The 21,274-nt window shown below is 48.4% G+C and overlaps 2 protein-coding genes across 3 annotated transcripts; both read right to left on the bottom strand.

Annotated features, from left to right (window-relative positions):
- Positions 1–1,670: 1,670 nt before the first annotated feature.
- Glul (glutamate-ammonia ligase) lies at positions 1,671–11,257 on the bottom strand. 2 transcript variants are annotated; one of them, XM_085842034.1, is made up of 7 exons: positions 11,122–11,257; positions 8,072–8,250; positions 6,462–6,623; positions 4,701–4,847; positions 4,059–4,186; positions 3,709–3,908; positions 1,671–3,317 (listed from the first exon to the last, which is right to left on the bottom strand). In XM_085842034.1, exons 2-7 carry the CDS (start codon positions 8,235–8,237, stop codon positions 2,999–3,001), a joined length of 1,122 nt encoding a protein of 373 aa, XP_085698160.1. In that variant the 5' UTR covers positions 8,238–8,250; positions 11,122–11,257; the 3' UTR covers positions 1,671–2,998. The 2 variants fall into 2 exon arrangements, with proteins under 2 accessions (XP_085698160.1, XP_021020545.2); XM_021164886.3 differs by lacking the exon at positions 11,122–11,257 and adding an exon at positions 10,032–10,178.
- Positions 11,258–18,216: 6,959 nt separating this feature from the next.
- On the bottom strand, positions 18,217–19,505 carry LOC110288586 (transmembrane epididymal protein 1A). Its single transcript, XM_021155146.2, has one exon. It carries the CDS (start codon positions 19,503–19,505, stop codon positions 18,588–18,590), a length of 918 nt encoding a protein of 305 aa, XP_021010805.1. The 3' UTR covers positions 18,217–18,587.
- Between the last annotated feature and the right edge of the window lie 1,769 nt (positions 19,506–21,274).

The following is a 21,274-nucleotide window of genomic DNA, read 5'->3' as shown; positions in this document are numbered from 1 at the left end:
TGCTGTTTGGGCTAGGGTCCTCGAAAGAGCAGCAAGTGCTTAACTGATGAGCCCTCTCTACAGCAGGAGGGCAATCATGCCAGACTAGCAGGTTTATAAGCTACTAGGTTTATATTTACTTTATAAGAGAAAGTAGAATTGGAGAAAACTGTCACTTTAAGATGTTACGGGCCGGGCGTGGTAGCGCACGCCTTTAATCCCAGCACTCGGGAGGCAGAGGCAGGCGGATTTCTGAGTTCGAGTCCAGCCTGGTCTACAAAGTAAGTGCCAGGACAGCCAGGGCTACACAGAGAAACCCTGTCTCGAAAAACCAAAAAAAAAAAAAAAAAAAAAGATCTGTTACAACAGTCTCTACTAACTCAAAGCGGTAGTATGTTACCATCTTTAAATTACCGTTGCCCACAACAGCAACAGTGGGGGACTTGGAAGGCAGAACCTGGCAGATCTTGAAGATTCAGGCCAGCCAGGGATACACAGAGATACCCTCAAAAACCAGCAACAGCGGAGCTAGTATATGCTCTGGATAGTTACTTTCTACTATCTGGGCATATGCACAGCAGCACAGTGAGAGAGGAAGCGCCTCTTTTAGCTTAGTGAGGAAAATGCTTAAACAGCAACAGGACACAGTAAGGACTCAGCCAGGCTTGGTGGCACAATGTGGGATCCACATCAAGACTTCAAGCCCAGCCCGGGATGAGTTCCAAACTGGAAATTCTAGGGAGCGGAGCATGAAGTGTAAACATGGAGGTTTGGAACCCAGGTTCAGTGGTCCACAAATGTTGTCTCCGTTGTCCTGAAGTCTGGGAACCTAGGCTGGACAACCCAGGGAAAACCAGGGTAAAACAGAGAACTCCAAGGAACCTAGTGTTTGGTTAATTAAAATCTAGGACAAGCCAATGCCCCGAGTGTAACAGCCTTCAGTGGCTTCAATAGGTGAACAAACCTACTGTGTAGATAGCTCACAGCAGCTGGACCGAGGAAGAACAAGAACAGGGGCAGCCAATACACTGTACCACGCTGTATTAAATATCCTGATAAGCCAGGACTGTCAGTGTTCGATAAACCAAGCCCTGGCACTGGAAGAGAAACAGAGGTTCCCATTTGCCAGGAAATTCTAGCAGCCTAGTCACCCAGAGCTGAGGGTAGCCTTGAAAGTGGCCAGGCCCAATGCGAGACCTTAAAGTATCTGTGTCTTACTTATTTTGTGTAACTTGATAGCATGATCCTTGAGTCTGAACTGTTAGACAAACTGCTTTCAAAATGTAAGATCAAACATGAAACTGGGAATTGCCAGTAAACCCTACTCTGGAGCAAGAACTTTCAAGTTAAAGGACGGACAACAGGACTTCATCTTAAAAACATAAGTACAGATAAACATATTTTGCCCATAAACAAGAACCACCCCCTTCCCTTTCTTTTGATAAAGAAGGAATGAAATAGCACTTAATTTTTGAGGGTTTTTTTTTTGGAACCACAAAGAAACAAGTCAGAGGAAATCTTATAAATGTTAGGTTGATTTATAAGCGCTGCGCTGGCAGTTACAGTCTGTTTACAGTGAGTTATCTAACCGAACATACTATACATGGCAATTAGAAGTCATCATGGCAAGAGAAAAACCACAGCTGGCCCGCTGCCGACACAAACAACCAGAAAACTCAAGGGCAACAGGCTGGGGTGGAGGTGGGGTGTGTTTATTATAAAAGAAAAAAAAAAAAGACTATCGGCTTTTTTCAGAAGGAGAGGAACAGTCTGCTGGTGGAGGGGACACTAGGAGACAAGTGTTTTAACTCTAGGCCTGTCCTTAGTTCCCCTAAGAGCCAAGTGGAGGGAGACACTGAAACAAACAGGCAATTCTGTAAAGTTAGAAACCCTACAAATCTGATTAAAATCTAAACTTGTTTTGCTTTTAAAAAATTTAATATATCAAAAGGCCCGCTTTAGTGACATGCTAATCCCACCAAAAAAATAACCCCAGTAAACCCGCACCCACCCACCCATCAGTAACAGTGTTCAAGTTGACCAGCCAACTCATACTTCTAACTCGTGTGTGGATTAAGTATACACATCCCCTAAACCGAAGCCTGGGGACAGTGGTGGCAAGTAGTGGCATCCCACCGGCTACCTGTCCAACATCTGCTCCTGCAGAGTGGGCAGGGAAACCCTAAGCAGTAATGAAGCTGAGACCCCAAGATAACCAACTTTCCCGGTACTGCATCCTCACCCCTACCTCAAGAGAGCCTCACTTCTAAACCAAGCCCCTCATCACTCAAACTTGGCACCCAGTGAATAGGATGGTTCTCTCAATTAGAAAGACATATATCCACACATCCATATATATAACTTTTTGTTTTTAACATTTAAATATAAAAATACTACTCTGCTTTGTGTTATAAACGGAGGACCAAGAAATGCCAACTTTTTTCTTCCTTCGCAGTAGGGCCATCCATCAGGTGACGCACTGAGCTGTGTTCGCAGAGGGGATGGACGCCCCTACCCCAAGCCAAGGAAGCACAGCACAAGGGGATGGACGCCCCTACCCCAAGCCAAGGAAGCACAGCACAAGAAACCAACCTTCAACTCCTCACCTGACTTCCATTTGGAACAGAAAGCTGGTTTCCCCTTTAGAAATAACAGCTCTCTACCAACAGTGGAAATGTCAATCTAAGCCATTGGGCCTGCCCTTTCAACTATCCTGAAGAAAAAAAAAATGTCCTCTTTCACCATAAGTACACCCGCTTTGTGACAGCTATGCCTACCGGACATGCATACCCGATGAGATGAAGCAGTGGGTTACCCTCCCCCCCACTAGAAAGCTAGATAGGAAAGAAAGGGTTGGTGTGTAGAGATTAAGAACTTGACCCCTCTATTCTGACCAACAAAAGCAAGATTAACTGGGCACGAGGAATAAAAAGACCTTGGTATTCCATCCTTTGAGTTACAGTGGGGACAACTGGGAGAGGGAAGAGCTGGGAGAGGGATCGCTGGAAGTCTAGTCCGCTTAGTTCTTGTATTGGAAGGGTTCGTCGCCTGTTTCGTTGAGGAGACACGTGCGGACGATGGCTTCTGTCACCGCATAGGGGTCACAATTGGCAGAAGGCCGACGGTCTTCAAAGTAGCCTTTCTTCTCCTGGCCGACAGTCCGGGGAATGCGGATACTGGCACTGCGGTTGGCAACACCGGCAGAAAAGTCGTTGATGTTGGAGGTTTCGTGGAATCCAGTCAGACGCCGGGCGTTGTCCAGGCCCCCCTTGGGATCGTAGGCGCGGATGTGGTACTGGTGCCTCTTGCTCAGTTTGTCAATGGCCTCCTCAATGCACCTAGTGGAAACAGTGAAGATGAGGGTCCACTGACAAGGATGGGAGCAGGCATGAATCCCAGAAGAAAGAAGGCACCGTCTCCCTCAGGCCAGTCTTTAAAATGCAGTGCAAATTATCCACTGGATGGAAAGACCCCCATCACTCGCCTCTTCCCACCAGTAAGAATTAAGCTTCCCATTTGCTTGTATTTTTACTTAGTTCGAATGCCTGAATCCACTGTCAGCTTTTTCGTTAATTCTATTCCTAAAGCATTACCCTATCACCTCTCCAACAGGCACAAAATGACAGGCTTACAACAAATACGCAGAGCTAGGCATGTACGTACAGTCTGTGAGAAGCCCAAGTACCCAAAGCCCTTCTACTCCATGAGGCTCCAAAGGAAGGTACTTACTTCAGGCCATTCTCCTCCCGCATGGCCTTGGTGCTGAAGTTGGTATGGCAGCCTGCACCATTCCAGTTCCCTGGAATGGGCTTGGGGTCAAAGGTTGCTATCACCCCAAAGTCTTCGCACACCCGATGCAAGATAAAACGGGCTATCCAAAGATGATCTCCCATTCGGATCCCCTCACAGGGTCCTATCTGGAATTCCCACTAGAGAGAAAAAGTTGACCTTTAAGATTCTCCCTCTGTGATCCCCCCACTTTGTGACCCACCCTCTGTGACCCACCCCTGCTAGCCCAAAGTCCCCATGTACCTACCTACCCAGGTCTTCAGAGGAGGAAAAAGGCGGGCACCATTTACCTGGGCAGGCATAACCTCTGCATTTGTCCCCGTGATCTTGACTCCAGCATACAAGCAGGCCCGGTAGTGAGCCTCCACGATGTCCCTGCCATAGGCCTTGTCTGCTCCCACACCGCAGTAATACGGGCCTGAAGGAGGTTCAAGACACAGCAGGGAAGAGTCAGTCAGGGAATCCAGGAAACCCCAAAGCCAAAAACTAGGAGGGCCTAAACCTGCTTTCCCGAGTCACTAGTCCTGCCTTCAGCTGCAGGCGGGAGAATTTAGGTTATTCCTTCTTTGCCTCGGCCTCGGTAGAGGCCCTGCTTACTTTGAGTGGCTTTTCGTTAGTTTTGTGTGTACTTGCATATTTACAGTACGGTCAGAGGCTAACTTGAGGGAGTCATTTCTTGCCAAATGGGTCCCAGGAGGAGATTCAGGTTGTCAGGCCTGGTGGGTAACCACTGAGCCATCTCACCACTTTCTGTCACTTTAAATGCTAACCACCTCTGGATGTGAGGGATGCAAGGCCGGTCTACTGTTAAGATTCTGCGGCTGGTCTCCCATTTTCTCATTTCAGGATTGCCCCTATCTCTGGGGAAGGGGATTTCCTGGACAGTAACAACTGAGGGGAGGAAGTTTCACCCTTTATCTAGTGGGACGTACCTTGGGGTCCAGGGAAGCCATTGGAAGGCCAACCAAACGGGTGGCCGTCTGTTCCCATGAGAGTATATTCCTGCTCCATTCCAAACCAGGGGTGCTGGTTGCTCACCATGTCCATTATCCGTTTACAGATGTGCCTCAAGTTGGTCTCTAGAAATAAAGAATCAACATGCCATCAGGACTAGAGCCCTCTTATACAGAGACTGACCCAGGCCACCACGTTTTATCACCAAGGAAAATGGAAGAAGTGATAATTGTCCATTTGCAGGAAATGGCTGATAGATTTTTTTATAATTAAAGTCGGCCACGCAGTCTCATGGGAATGGAATCCGAGCAAGTGGTCACCCTATCTGCATGCTGGCCACCATCCCAACACCACACCCCAGGCACTTATTCCCAGATTCACAGGACAACTGCTTCTAGTTGTCAGATGTATTCCCTAGTGACTCAGGCACTGAAGGCCAGATCTGTCATTTATTGAGAATAATTTGTCCATTAGGTTCACATGCCAGGTGAGTTTAAGTGCTAAGTATACAGTTATAACTGGTACAAAAGTAGATAGGTAGACAGACAGACATAGATATGAGTATAACTGAAAACAATTCCCAAGCTAGAAAAAAGTAACCATCTGAGTCTAAGATATTAACAACCTTCGTTTTGGCAGGGCATGGTGGCACACGCCTTTGATCCCAGCACTTGAGAGGCAGAGGCAGGCGGATTTCTGAGTTCAAGGCCAGTCTGGTCTACAGAGTGGGTTCCAGGACAGCCAGGGCTACACAGAGAAACCCTGTCTCGAAAAAACTATAACATATAAGAAAATGAAACCCCAAGAGAGGATGTTAGGTGACACACCCAGGTGACAGGGCAGGTACAGAGCACACCTTTTACCAATAATACTACTGCCCTTTGAAACAGAAGCACTTAAGGTCCAGGGCCACCAAGCTTTACTGGCATTGCTAGAAGATATTTCACAGAAGTGAGACTTCCCCAGGTTCAAAGCTATCTGAAAACAGAGATGGATAGCACAGTGCAAACCAAACTCCATGTGCAGGTAGGGTAAATGCACACGGATGCTTCATCCAGAAGTCTCCATGCTCATACTTGTGAGTATTCAGACTCAACAAGCTGTCTGGGATAAAACTGATAGTTAACGTGCAGTACTCCCAAGTGATCGTGGCACACGGCTCATACATGTGATCTTCCAATGACTTCGGATGGACTCTTATCAGAAAAGACCACTGAGATGGCTCAGTGGGTAAAGGTGTTGCCACACGAGCCTGGCAACCTGAATTCCACCTCCAGAGCTCACATAAAACAGGCAGGAGACAACCAACTCCAAAGCTGCCCATTGACGTCCACGCACCCAGCAAGGCATGCTCTCCTACGCATGCTCCCTGTATCTCTCCACATACAGCACACACAATTCAGAAGAAAAAAAAGCAGAACAGTGGTAGATCTAGTATTTAAATTCAAAAACTACAGAACTTTTAAACACAGGCTTTTTGATCAGCAGGTAGAGGTTGCCTGTCAGCAAACAGACAGAAGAGCCAACACTGTACAAACAATAAAAGGAACCATGGAAGAAAGGACGGAGCACACTGTTCCCAACAGGAAAGTTCAGGGTAGAACAGACACCCTGCCGTCCCTACATTCTTAGAGAGCGCCATCCCTACATTCTTAGAGAGCGGCTTCTCAATTCATTTGAGAATGTCACCTCCCTAGGGTTTCAGGAATTACAGCCAGCCACACCCATCCCATACGTGCCTGCAGGCTTCCGGTTATACTTGAAAACTTCACATAGCACCAGCTTGTTGGGGTCTTTGCGGAAGGGGTCTCGAAACATGGCAACAGGATGGAGATACATGTCGCTGTTGGAGCCTTCAGACTGAAAGGTACTAGAGCCATCAAAGTTCCACTCAGGTAACTCTGGGCAAAACAAGGAGAGAAAATTAAATTAACTTTAAACGTGTTATTTGAGCCTTGCAGGAAGAAGCCAGACGAGGAGGAGGGTTGGCTCTCCTGGAATTGGGAGTTACAGATGGTTGTGAGCCACTATGTGGGTGTTGTTAACTGAACCCAGATCTGTGAGAGCAACAAGAGCTCTCAATCACATGAAAGCCCACAACTGTCTGTAACTTCAGTTCCTGCGGTCCTCACACTCTGGCACTGAGCACATGGAGAACACACACACACACACACACACACACACACACACACACACACACACACACGAAGGCAGAACACCCATATACATACAGTTTTAAAAGTTTTCAGTGCACACGCTAAGAAGACGGTCAGCATCTTACTCATCCTTTTGTTGCCCACCACGAATTTGTCTTTATGAGGAGCGAGGTGCATGTGATTGCCTCTACATCAGGGATAACCTGATGTCACCTATCCCTGTCACCTATTCCAGTTTCTCCTGATCTGAGATTCCCAAGAGCCACCTGAGCAGAAAACCAGTCCTCTCTGTACGTGTCTACCGTATACTCTGGTCTCACTTCCAGTGTGTCAGACACATACAGGACAAAACCAAAAAACACACAAAAACCCCACCACCTCCTCTAGGCTATCATCCTCTCCCTTCTCCCACTCCCCACAGGTCCAACTGTTGTAGTTCAAGTTATGCTTGTATATGAACAGTTGCTTCCCCACCGCTTGCTTGGTCTTTTCCCTACTGTCTTAGTGGTTGGGTTTGAATCTCCAGTTACCTCTGAGTTCTCAGAAAGCAGAGACTCAAGAACCTACCCACACTCTGCCAAGTACCAAGCATACAATCTATGCTCGGTTATCTGGTCACTCGTTCACTCAAACAGAAACATCCTTAGAAGAGCAACCCATCCTCAGCCAGGTAGATGGTGAGGGGGCCACACCTCTCCTGAGCAGCTATGGCCTACTTGGTCTATGCTGAGAAACACAGGCTACAACTAAAATAAACTTAGAAGTATATACAATTATAAAGTAGCGCGGCAAAAACCATTTTATGGTTGGTGGTTGCCACGACACAAGGAACTAGCCTTATTAAATGGTGGAAGCATTAGGAAGGGTCGAGACCAAGTGTTCTATAAACTAGATAGCATATTCCAGTTATACCAGTCCTCTCAAACTAGATTCCTGGGGTTGGCCAGGTTAGCAACACAGCAGCCTCCCATCCCCTACAAATGTGACCCAGTGTTTTTCTTCAATGTACCAGCACACGAAAGATTCCATCTAAATAAAGGCTTCCATTGTTGCCACGCCTCCAGACTATGAAGCAGCTTGCTTACGGGTGACTGACTAAGGTCTGAAAAGCCTTGCAAACCACACAGAAGGAAGGTGGATCCGAGGCTGTGCGCACACTCCCAGGCACACACACACTCCGCCCCGGCACTCACCTTCCACACACTTGGGCTCACAGTCCAGGGTACGGGTCTTACAGCGCAGTCCTTCTCCAGTACCATCAACCCAGATATACATGGCTTGGATTTTCTCACCCTGGGGCAGGGACATGTACATTTGCTTGATGCCTTTGTTCAAGTGGGAACTTGCTGAGGTGGCCATGGTGGAAGGTGTTCTGGAGAGAGACAGAAATCACATTTTATTAACATCGAATCCAAAGGGATCCCCCTGTAGGGACGGCAAGGGAATCAGACTGGTGTGTGTGGTGATTTCGCTCCGCTGGGACTCACACATTGAAAGGTGCATTGTTCACTCTGCTTTCAAGGGGTTTAAAGTTTTGTATTAGACAAGGATCATGCCCCCTCAGGGGGACTAGTTAAGGGATTTTAATAACTGTTAAACTTGAGAAATGTTAGCAGGAGAGAACAAAAGACGTTCATTAACAGAATATCTTATTCCACCCAACAGAACTACCTTATTGCCACAGAAAGACTTGATTAATTGACTGTTGATTCTTCCTTTGTCTTCTACTCTCTTGGAACAACCTTTTTTTTTTTTTTTTTGTTTTGTTTTTTTGTTTTTTTGAGACAGGGTTTCTCTGTGTAGCCCTGGCTGTCCTGGAACTCACTTTGTAGAACAGGCTGGCCTTGAACTCAGAAATCTGCCTGCCTCTGCCTCCCAAGTGCTAGGATTAAAGGTGTGCGCCACCACACCCTGGTCTTGGAAGGGATACACACCCCATCGTAATCTCTACATCCCTACATTTAGACTATTTACTTATTTGAGACAAAGTCTCATTGTGGAGCCCTGGAACTTGTTATGCCGACCAGGCTAGCCTTAGAATCAAATCAAATCTGCCACTCTCAGCTTCCTGAACGCTAGAATTAAAGGTGTATGCTACCACCATCTTTAGATTACACAATGAACTAGAGCTAGCTGTAAGACTTTAAAGGCTAACATATTCCTGGGAGAAAGAAAGGCTCTGTATTATCTGCCACCATTAAGGTGGTAAAAAGTAAAGCCATACTCCAAGGAGCACACTGCTGACTGGTTTTTTGGGGTTTTGTTTTTGTTTTTGAGACAGAGAAATCTCAACAAGCCCTCTCTCTGTCCTAGTACTTACTTACTCATTATGTAGACCAAGCTTTCCTCAAAATCAGAGGATCTACCAGTCTCTGCCTCCTGAGAGCTGGGATTAAAGGTATGCCCCCTCCACACCAGGCCTCAACTGCTGACTTCATTACTGTGATGAAAAGCCTTATTCCAGAGACAGATTTCAATGTGAAAATTAACAGTATGACAATCCCACTGGATAATATTTTCTGGTATGTAGAAAAAATCCCACTTCTAAGTTTACAAGCCACAGGAGTCAAGGCAAGATCTTCGATGAATCTGAGGCTATAAAAAACCAGCCTCAAAACACAAGAGGAAATGCCCCCCTCCCTAATCTCCCCGGATAGCCGGAGAGGGAACATATTGTTCTCTTCCAATGACTTGGGCAACTTTCTGAAGTACAGTGGCAAAGTTTCTATGGGCAACCGTCCATGTTTGCCCAAGTGAAAACAACTGCTTTCTCCCTCCAAAAGCCTCACCCTTCCCCCAGGGAACAGATGAACCTCTGCTGTCAAGTCCGATGCAGAACCAAAGCCTCTGCCTACACCACTTAGAGGCCTGGATTGTAATTCTAGATGGCTTCAAATTTACACCACCCATCAGCTTTCCTCCTCCGCCGTCCCCCCCCCCCCCCCTCCAGCATTAATCAACTGTTAGGGGAAGCTGAGTTCCTCCTCTGGCCCTGGTTCCCTGAGACCAGCTGGGTGCCAGCAGCCTAGTGTGTACATAGATAGCACCAACTGGTGTCCCTGTAGTGCAAAGTGGAATGGGTTCTTAAAATTCTGAGTAGTTTCTGCGGGTTGCCAGATGCACCCGGGGTCCTTCGCCCTGACTTTTACTCACCCCAGCCAGTGAGAATCAAATGCACTGGGGTTGTACTCTCTAGACCTCCTCTTTTTAGAGCAGTGTTCATGCCTCTCCTCGTTCTCGATTTCTCGCTGGTCTAAGCAACGGAGCTTTTTGGGCGAGGGCGATGGAGTGGGGGACCCAGACCGTTCGGTGGGGGAGGTGCTGGAATAAGACGGGTGGGATTTAATCTTAACCCTCGACTTCTCCCCGTAGTTCACAGAGTAGCCAACAAAGCCTAATGTATTAGAAGGGGACTCTGAGGACCGAGAATCTCCATCTTCTACGTCTTCAATGGTTGGTTTCTTTGAGTATTTGCGGCTGGGGGAAGATCCCCGCTTCCCGCCCCCGGAGGAGTTGGGGCAATCCACTTTGAAAGCAGCCCTTCCCACTAAAATGTCCGGAAAGTCGGCGCCCCGACCCTCGGGCCCGCGTAGATCTCAAGGCCTCTCCCAGGGGGCCATACCCCGGCGAGGGTAGAGGCCGGGTGGCGAGAGCGGGGCGACCGCGGGAGGCACAGCGCCGCCGCTGCAGCCTCCGCTTGGCGCGGCCTCTCCACTGCGGAGCCCGCCGGCCACTCCGGGGCTCCGGCTCTCCATTGTTCGGTCATATGGTAAAGGCCTAGGACACGGCGTTGGGAGCTGGGGAGTGGTGCCATCAACACTTAGGAGCACCATCCTCAACCAGACCACCCACAGCGTGACGACGCCCCCCAAACGCGCCGCCCAGGAAGAGAGGATCAAGGCACCTACGCCCACCTAAGGCAAGAACCCTCTCCCGCTGGGACCATCAGAAAGCCCCCGATCTCCGCGTGAACCCCAGCCCAAGACGCCGGCCTCCCGGGGCGGCGCCTCCGGCCGCAAGTATAGAACAGATCAAAACAACCCGCAACCCCGCCCTTCCCGGAGCTTGGCTCACAGCGCGTCCTAGGAACACCAAGTAGAGCGGGCCCCGGCCGCACGCTGCAAGCACGCGGGAGGCACGAGCGCTGCATCCCGCTCCGTACAGCAGCAGACTGGAGCTGGGAAGTAGAGTGCGACGCCACAGCCCGGGCGGCTGTGCATTCCTGGACCCTCCGTGCGCTTACCAGAGCGGTGGCCGGCCGGATGATGGATGGGTGAACAGGCCACGAGAGCGAGGCGAAGAGCGGAGAGGAGATGGGTGTGCTGCTCAGACACTCTGCTCTACTCCCATTCTCGGCTCTGCAGGGTCGCTGGCTGCTCAGTACTTTTTATTGACAGCTTGTGCCCGCCCCCAGTCGCCTTGATTGGCTGGCCTAGGCCAGGAAACCCGCGCCCATCAGCTGCTGCGCGCCGGAGCCCTGAGGCCATTGGCCGAGGAACTGTGCGGGAGCCGCGGGGTGGGGCGAGCGAGACTCAGAAGAAAGAAAGAGAAAGGGGCGTGGGGGAGGGGAGGCAGCGGCGGCTGGAGGAGGGCCAGGGCCGAAGTTGCAGGATGCATTTGCAGCTTGCGTTCTTTAGCGACCTCTGGACCCTCGAACCCAGGCTGAGGCTTTCTCAGAGTCATTTGGCCTTGGCCCTTTGCTTCCTTAACGGTACAGAGGTTTTCGAGGAGATCTGTCACTGAAAATCCAGAACCCCAGAGGAGAATTTTACCCTTTGTTTGTTGAGCGAGCCTGGGGACGGGTTGGGCTGGGGAGAGGCAGGGAGCCCTGCTCAGGCGCTGGGAGAGAGAGAGACATGATTCCCAGAACCTGGAGGGCCCTATCTTCCTGATTTCATGAGTGGATTTGGGGAAGTGGTCAGACTGTGATTTCACGGTTTAAACACAAGTGCGATGTTTCTATAAAGAGGATTCTGGACGTCCATAGTCTATTTGATGTTGCCTTGTGTGTGTTCCCGTCTCTCAGCCTTTCCATGCCCGAGTTCCTTGGATCTGCAAAATAAAGCAGATGGAAGGACTTTCAGAGCATTTGACCGGGAAAGCAGGGTGGCAACATGCCTTTAATCCTAGCACTTAGGAGGCAGAGGCTGGTGGGTCTCCTGAGTTCGAGGCCAGTCTGCTCTACAGAGGGAGTTCCAGGACAACCAAGGTTTCACAGAGAAAACAAACAAAAAAGCAAGGGGGGTGGGGAGAATCCCTGGCTTTGCTTCCCAAGTTGTTTGTAACTGTGTGTGTTGGGGGAGAGGGAATGAGTTTCTCTTTCCTAACCCTGCAGTGATGGCTGAGATAGTGTGTGAATACTGTAGTGAGACAAACTGAAAATGTGCACAGAATTTACCTGTAAAAAATAGACGTGGCCCATATATTGTTATTAACGCTATGTTCTGAGCAGTCTCTTTCTAGTACATGAAATCCACCTCATGGCTGGGCTGTATTCTGTCTTTCAGGAGCCCTGGCATTCGAGATGAAGTTTTCTATTTAGATGCCAGAAACCCACGCTCTCAGTGCCTTTGGAAGAGGAAGGGATGAAGTTTGTGCTTCTGCTTATGTATGTCTTGCACCACAAATATGAAAAAGAAAGGTTGCCTGTGACCACACACGCATAGCTCGGCCTGTTAGGTCAACCTCTGTCAATCTCCCCTAAGTGTGTCTGACACAGTGGCTCATAGAAGCTGCATGCACCTCAGGTGGCGGTTCGAGTAGTCTTTGGACCAGAAAGGCACCTTGCAAATTCTGTGTCCTATTCAGTGCTGCTATGTGAAGCGTTTTACCATGAGGTTGTTCAACAGCCGGGCTTCACATCAGGCAAACCCAAGTACACTTTGAGTAGTAGCCAAATTAGTAGCCACACAAACTCTGTCTTAGCATTTGTAGCAGGGATGACAATGGGACCTGGAACATGAAGAGGGTTAGGAAGACAATGTCATCTCATAGGCCAATATAATCTGAAGAGACTGAGTCGTTTCTTTCCATGATTATTCTGTGTGTGCATGCATGTATGTGCACATGCACGTGTGTGTGTGTATGTGTGTGTGTGTGTTACACACTGCATCCATACATGGAGAGGTGAGAGGATGACTTTAGGTGTCTTCTATCACCCTCTACTTTTTTTTTTTTTTTTTTTTGAGACAGGGTCTGTCTCTGAACTTGTAACTTAGCAACTTAACTAGACGGGTTGCCCCGTGATTCCCAGGGGTCTTTCTGGATCTGCCTCTGCACAGCTTGAATAAGTTACCTGCATTGCAGATGACTTTTTACATGGTTGCTGGAGATGAACTCCGGGACCCTCATTCTTTTGAAGAGAGGACCCACCAGCAGAGCTGTGGCACTGGCACTGCACCCCCCACTCCTGCCCCGTGCCCACTCTGCTGATGCAGCTTTCCGCCTCCGTAGTGAGCTGCGCCATTACTTAAAGAAGTAAGGTGTAGACCCAGCAGCAGTGGGCTCGGCTGTCTTCCCATTTCTTCTTTTAACTCTTCAGCTTAGGTGGTTAGAAAAGGAATCATCAGAAGGGAGAGATGTTGCTCTTATGTTAGGAGATAGTGAATTCCAGATGGCAGCCGCCGGCCATCAGCCAGGGCAGCTTTCAGCACTCCTCACCAGGCTCCAAGGTGGGAGCAGTGAACACGATAGAAAGGACAATATTCCAGAGCACGTGTGCTGTTTTCCGTGGGTTTCTTGCGTTTCTGCCATGTGAGTGCCTGCTTCCTTTCCTAGACATGTTAACCTCCTTGGCTGCTTATTCTCCCGTAGCCCTCGAATAGTGTCCAGACTGTTCAATAAACACGTATTGACCCCACAGCACCATCAGCGGCAGCATCAAGAGAACATTTGCTATGTTTCCAAGAATAGAAGCGGATTTGCTTTGATCCTTTCATGTGACCAGGAACATCTCATGTGACCACTGACTTTCAGGGGTAAACAGGCAGCTTTGCCCCCTTGGTCTGCCCCACATGTGTTTAAACCAGCCAAAGCAGGACCCAGACAAGTTCAAGGACTGGACTGGGGAGCTTTGAGTATACCATGGAAGAAGAGTCCCTTAGCTGCTTTGCCCTCTGAAAAGCCACCTGTACTCTTAGAGGAATTAAAAGAACAGCCTGTTCCTCCACTTTGACTTTGCTATGTCTGTCCTTTATTCTCCCCTAAATTGCCACCGAATCCATTTTCTGCCCCCTCCTCCCCCCCCCCCCCCCGTAAAGGCGGCAAGACGATTGAACCCGTGAACCTTCAGCCCAGGCCCACACAGTACCAAGGTTAATGGGGGTCTGATGGCAAGTGCTTTGAAGTTGAGTTTCTCACTGAATTGAGTTCCTCTGTCCTCAGGGTGGGTGGATTGGGAGAGCAATATTGCTAGGAAAGAGCTTGGACCAAATTTGCAGAGATAGCCCAGAACGAAGCATGTTCATCAGCGGTGCTCGGCTGGCTAGACTGATGGCTTGAGTAGGCTTTCCTGCATTCTTATACATTCTTTCTCTGAAGCTCTAAAGCTCCTAACCTAGTGTCATAAGAGGACAGCTGTGCGATTACCTTGTACCCGTGATGCAAAGTTTAGGATATAGTTCCACTGAACCCAAATCTTAGACTGTAGCTGCTGGGAGTGGAGTTTGCTGCCTGTGTGGCTGATGTCAGCAGGCAATCTGTGAAAACTTTAAGCTGAAGAGGCACAGTGTGGACTCAAGTTGCAGTCACCCAAAAACCCAGCCCAGAAGGTAACTTGTTTGGTTTTTTATAAACCCAAATTAGATCTGACCAAAAGAATAGAGCATAGCAAATGTTAAGCCAAGCACCCGCCCCGCCCACCCCCCAAAAAGGAGAAAGATCACTGGAAGTCGGTAGCATTCCTGGACCCTGTAAAGTGTATTTACAGGGCAAAGTTGTATTAAATCAGCCTCTCAAACTTCACTCCGCACAATGAAAGAAGGTAAGACCAGCTTGTCCTTGAATTCGATAACCTAAGACTGGTCACGAGAGGGAGTTTTCTTTACATAGCTTAATCACTTGATACTCTTCAGTTTAAGAGAAGAAATTCAAAGTTGGGGTGTCAACTGTCTTTCACCTGATCTGAGTTTGACCAATGTTCAGTGAAGACACTCACAGAGAGAGAGAGAGCACCCCATTTCTCAACCTGCATATTAGTGGAAGGTTTGGGTCTGTTTGGACTCTATCTCAAAGCTTGCCTCTGCTAGGAAGTCACATGAAGGGTTTGGGGAGAACCAAGTTCATCTGTCACAGCGTGGGGAAGCAGGGGTCCTACTGAGACTATGGAAGTCACAATCACAATTCTAGAGTTCAACCCCCATGTCTGTCTTTCCTACTTGTTTCTGGGACAGGCTAGACAAGCAATCTATTGCTGAGCTATATCCCCAGCCCACCCTTTATTTATTTATTTATTTATTTATTTATTTATTTATTTATTTATTTTATTTCCAGAAATGGGATTTCTCCATGTAGCCCTGGCTGACCTAGAACTTGCTCTGTAGACCAGGCTGGTCTCAGACTCAGAGCTCTGCCTGCCTCTGCCTCCTGAGTGCTGGGATTAAAGGCGTGTGCCACCACCATCACACCACCATCGTATTTAGAGAGACATGGAATTTTGAGCAAGTTTTCACTTACAATAATCTGACACTAACTCAATTCATTTACCATGTGTGTAATGAAGGGGCACACATGCCCCCCGCCTGTGTGGAAGTCAGGGGACAACTTTCAGGAGTCAGTTCTCTCCTCCCACCATGAAAACTGCCAGGTTTGCACAGTGGCTGGTGCCTTAACCCACGGAACCATCTCTCTGGTCCAGACATTTTGCTTTTATTTCCCAGAGTACATGCAGCTCTGTTTTTGTTAGTTATATAGCTGCTAGATGGTTTAAACTTTACTGAAGCCCACTTGAAAGTTCAGGAAAGTTGGCCTGTGATGTAAAAACTGAATTGAAACACGTCCTTCAGTTGGTTACTTTTCTCAAAGGAGTCCACAGCTGGGCCTGCACAGAGCCTTTTATCCCTCACCCCTGACCCCATTAGCTGGTTTAGATCCCTGTTTATCTCATATTTGTCAATTTTTAACTGGAAACACACAGCCCTATGGTATGTATTTTGGATTCTTGGGCAACATTTAGCCTGCTTCTGCGCTTTCTCTCTCCTCCCCCATTTCTTCTTTTTAAACTGGTTTTTGAAAGACTAATATGCTGGGGTTGGGGACCGAGGTGCTTGGACTGAGTGATGGTGCTATTGTGCCCTCTAGTGGTGGCTTGTGAGAATTTCAACCATCTCCCCAGAAGGCTTGAGTGTGAAGATTTTCTCGCCTGTTACATATTACATATGATAAATTGATAGTGCCCAAGTGTTTCGCCTACACTGGCTGTTTGAGAGAGATTATATTCATATCACTGCCTGATTACTGGAAGTTTTTCATAAAATTAGTCTTCAGAAGCCCAGAAATGGGCAGCCTACTCTGCTTGCTTCTCACCCCACATCAGTGTGCAAGGAAGGTGGACAAAAAAAAGGACTCTGCTAAATCAACTGAGACAAGCCTAGGGACAAAGAATAAAGGGGAAATGGATTCAAAGGCTTGATCATAAACAAGCCTTATCCTCAGCCCTCACTTGGGTCTGAGCCCAGAAACATAAGGCAAGCCAAGAGCTGAGAGTACGCCAGACTTTATTCTTACGAGAAGGGGAGTTGGGCAGAAAGTCTCACATAAACTTGTCCTTTAGGGGTGTCTGGGGTATTTGCACTGTGCCACTTCCTCTACCAGGATCTCTGGCTGGCCTCACCCGTTCTCTCTCTGCTCTTCTTCCCCTGAATCCTTGTTTAATCTTGGGGATAACTTCCTTCTCCATCGCCGTTAGGGAGGGGCTGATACTCCTATTGCTATGTTATGTTATATCACTCACTCAGTAGCCTGGGTGACACTGTCAGACTTGAGGCTGACATGAGGCTTAAATAGCTGACTTATCTCTTTTCTCCAGCAAGTGGACGCATAACAGCAGTTTCCTTAGAGAAGTACATATCATAGCAGTGATACTAGCTGGGGCGGGATGTGGTTCTGCGGGCAATTGCTGGCGGGCTTGGGTCTCACCCTCAGTACTAAGCAACTCAACCAAAGCACCACCACTAATATCAAAAGACTAAACAACGTAGGAACAGATTTTGTGTCCTTACTCTCCCCCAGGACAAGGAAAAAACGAGAGAGAAGGTGACCTCAGGCTTTCGGATGGTTACCCAGAGGTTGGCAGAGCCTCTTACCTGTTGTGTAACACAAAGAGAAGGAAGGATGGGTGGGGGTGGGCAGTGGAACCAGATGAGTGGAATCAGGAGCTGCCACACAGTTGGAACGCACACAAGGAATTGTGTAACTTAGATACAGCCAAGGCCTTCTTCTTCTGAAACCTACACGTTGGTGAGAGAGAGCTCCCCAAGGAAAATTATTTCAAAACCAGGACAAAGTCAGATGTGTCAGATGGTTAGGGAAAGAGAAAGCAGTGTTCCTGCAAGTGCCCCAATGACAACAGAACAACAAAATCCATGTGAGCTCTCTCTGCCTTGTGAGTGCTCACTGCCTCGGTGGCAGAAGGTTGCAGTCTGTGTGTCAACTGAAAGACAAAATAGAGACCATAGAATGGCTTGAGATTCGAAGAGGAAAAGTTACAAAACCCAAGGGTAGTGTGTAATAAGTTACACGTGTAAGGGGGTGAAGAAAGCTTTTGCTAGAGTAGACATACCAAGCATTGACATTCTAAAAAAATTCTGGATAATGTAAATTTATGTGATTATTAAATTACCTTTTAAATGACTATGTATAATTTGAAATGAAGTCTGTCATTAAAGATCAGGGAGGGGACGGTAAAAAAAAAAAAAGGAAAGGTAAACTTTACTTTTTATTTCTGAAATAGGATTTACCCCAGCTGGTCTCAGATTCAATATGCAACCAAGTATGATCTTGACCTTTTGATTCTCCTGCCTCTGTCTAGAGGCTGGGGTTGTACATATGCTGTCTGTGGTGCTGGGAATTGAACCCCCCAGGGATATGAACATGCTAGGCAAGCATTCTGTCAGCAGAGCTCTAACACCAGCCCTAAAGAATATAAGTTCAACCTGCATCATATCCACCTTTAATCCCAGCACCCAGGAAGTGGAGGAAGGCAGATCTCAGAGTTTGAGGCCAGCCTGGTCTACATATATATTGAGTTCCAGGCCAGCCAGGACAATGTCATGAGATCCTGTCTCAAAAACAAAACAATAAAAAAGAATCAATCTACTTTATCAGAATGAGACAACTGATGCCAGGTTTGAGCTGTGAGGAATCTTTATTCCCTCAGGTGAAGCAGCATTCGGTGGTGCCTCAGAGAAACAGCTCTGAGTGCGGAATTCTGGGCTCGAGCAGAGACTCCTCTCTTTAACGCCATTCTGTTTCACTCTCTCCCCCCTGGCTTTGCCTGCATGTGGACCTGTCCCCCAGTCTTCTTCCCTCCCTCTTCTCAAGTCCCATCACTCTTGGGCCCCTTCTCCTCAGCATTAACTGCAGGCTCAGAGACAAGGAGTGCAAACTGCCATCCTCCAGGGCTGCTGCCTTCACCAAGGAATAAAGGTTGCACTGCAAGTGCCCAGGAGAGCCCACAGGAGGAAGATGGGGTGGCGTATATGCCCAGGTATTCTAGGCCCTGTCACATGGAGAGATCTTTGAAAGGAGAGGAGCCTGGTCATCTTTGTCCTGCTGCTCTGCCTCCTCCAGCAGCTTGTAGAAGGTTCCTGAAGAGCTCTCCTGATACAGCACTTCCTTGGACCCCATCAGCCTCAAGCTGGGACTGTAACAACGGTGCCAAAAGGAAGAGACACCATAGATTCCCAACATGCATAAGGCGTTGATCATCACATGCCAGCAGAAGAAGGTGGTGACAAACATGATGTCACTGATGTCATCATCCTCCCACGGGAAGCCAGAGACCGGTCTAAAGAGAATGAAGGCTGCCTGAATCAGCCACGAGCCCATTATCAGGATCAGGAAGGTCTCTATCATCCAGAGGTGAAACATCTCAGGAGCCCACAGCTCTGCCGTCAACACCAGCATCAGCAGGAACACCACCAAGATGAGGAGAGAGTGAACCTGCAGCTCCACCCCAGATGATTCTTTAACGTGAGACACCAGCAGCAGGAGCAGCACGTAGACACCCAGGACCGTGGCCCCTCTTTCTAGGAGCACGCACCTCTGCCGTAGCACGTTCTTGCTCACCATTTCTACACAGCCATCAAGGGTGAGAAGGAAGAACATGGTGAGGTGCTGCCACTCCTTGGGGTACATGAACCTTGGTGGCACCCCTTTGGTCATTAATGTCAGCCCTTCTTTAACACAACTGATCTCATAAACGATCAAGAGGGAGCCAATCACAACCTTCAACCAGCCTGCATGGGCTATTTTCCACAGCCGGGCCCATTTCCCCTTATTCTTGGAAAGGTAGGAAGGATATAGAAGAGTGTCGTTGAGTATCACGGCTCTGGAGACTATTACTGCTTGATACAGACCATAGAAGACCAGAAACAAGCCTGGAGATATATGGCCGATAAAGTCTCCCATTGAGCTATGAGTCTTAACAAGGTGTAAAACTCCGATACACAGGCTGCAAGGTCTGGGCTTTGAGAATTGTCTTCCACTTAGTTTTATCACCCCACTTCACCCACTGCTCACCACAGAGGGGAAATGTTTCTTGAGACAAACCCACGCAGTTGGCAGAGATGTGGCCCCCATTGCCCCATTCTCCTCTGGTGCACTGGGAACTGAGTGGGTTCTTGGGGGCTTCTCCTGAGTGGCTTTGGCTCATGCCTGTCCCCGGCTCAAGTTTCCTTCCTCTCATCCTGCCTGGTACTCAGTAGGAAGGAAATAGTGTGCTGGGTTACTGCAGTACCCAGAGAAAGCCTGTGCTCACTTGTACTCCCAAGTGTCTGCTGGTAATTCTCAGACCTAAGTTCAGTCTAGCTGTAAAGAAGGATGCGTTTGTTCTGGGCACAGACATAGAAGCATTGAGATAGGACATAGAAACATTTAGATAAGAGACATATAATAGCATCCACCTGGCTTTTCTAGTCTTCTGTTGCAGACATATCTTGAAGACTAGAGAGTTCCCTCTCCTCCTCTTCCACCCTTCCCCAGCTCTTCCTGACGACCACCACCAAACCATCACCATCTTTACGGCCAGGAGACAAACCTGCAGCAGTGCGGAGGTGGTGGTGTACCTGCGCCAGCAAAACTAAGCTTGAATGAAGTTTCCCAGAATTCCCTTCCCCACATGGCCCCAAGCAGAGGTCGGCTACAAGTGGAGTTCTCCCAAGTCTGAAGGCAGGAGTGGACAGCAGCCCAATCACACTGACAGAGTATGGTGCCAGGTACCACTGTCACCCATGCATTTTGTTATTCACCTGTTAGGTTACTTCCAGGGGTGATGAGCAGGTAGACCTGGAGCTCCCTTAGATTCTCCTGCAGTCTGCCTTCCATTGAGCGGTGATGTGGCGAAAGGCAGGTGCTGCTTCCAGTTGATCTTGAAACTACTGCAGGCCCACCACACAGTAGGGCAGCAACCTTCCCTAGGTTCCATCATCAGCTCCCGCAAATATGCAAAGTCTGCCCTTTAAGAAGACATCCACTACCTGTATCTTCTGAATACCACTGCCTCTATAACCTATTCGAATATGAGAAATTAGAGATAGTCCCTAAAACGTGAATAACACTGACAAAAGTGACCCCAGCAAGCTGGAATTAGCCATTTAGTGTGTAAGGGGAAACAGTTCACTTGCCTCATCTCTCTCTGATACTGGTTAAAGGATAGGGAGCATAGGCAGAGGGGATTGTGGAGAACAAAGTCCAGGCACAGAGCACACACATGGTCCTGGACTTACTGTAGAGGGTGCGTGGAATAGGAGTTTCCTAGGGAGAATGTGTCCTGAGTGAAAAGGAAATTCAACCGGATCATGAACCAAGCTGACACCAGTCTTTGGCATAACCATTTTCCTTCACACTACCAGCCACTGCAACACAGAGGCTGCCACACCTGTACGCTAATGGTACCCAGGTGAGGAGGAAGGATGCTAATACCCACAACACAGCACCGGCTCCTGGGCCCTCATCCCTATCCAAATGTGATGTGCTGGTGGAATCACATCCTGATAAGCCTATCGCAGCACGACTGAACCTAACCTACAGAACACAGGGCTAAGGAGACAGTTCAGCTGGTAAGGTGCTTGCCATCCAAGCATGAGAACCTGAGTTCAGTCCCCCAAACCCATGAAAAAATGCTTGCATGATGATACATGTAATACTTTGGAAGCAGAGGCAGGCAGATCCCAGGGCTT

This window comes from Mus caroli, unplaced genomic scaffold (genome assembly GCF_978045245.1).
Source record: "Mus caroli unplaced genomic scaffold, Mus_caroli_1 scaffold_1, whole genome shotgun sequence".
NCBI lineage: Eukaryota > Metazoa > Chordata > Mammalia > Rodentia > Muridae > Mus > Mus caroli.
This window is presented reverse-complemented; position numbering and strand designations above follow the sequence as displayed.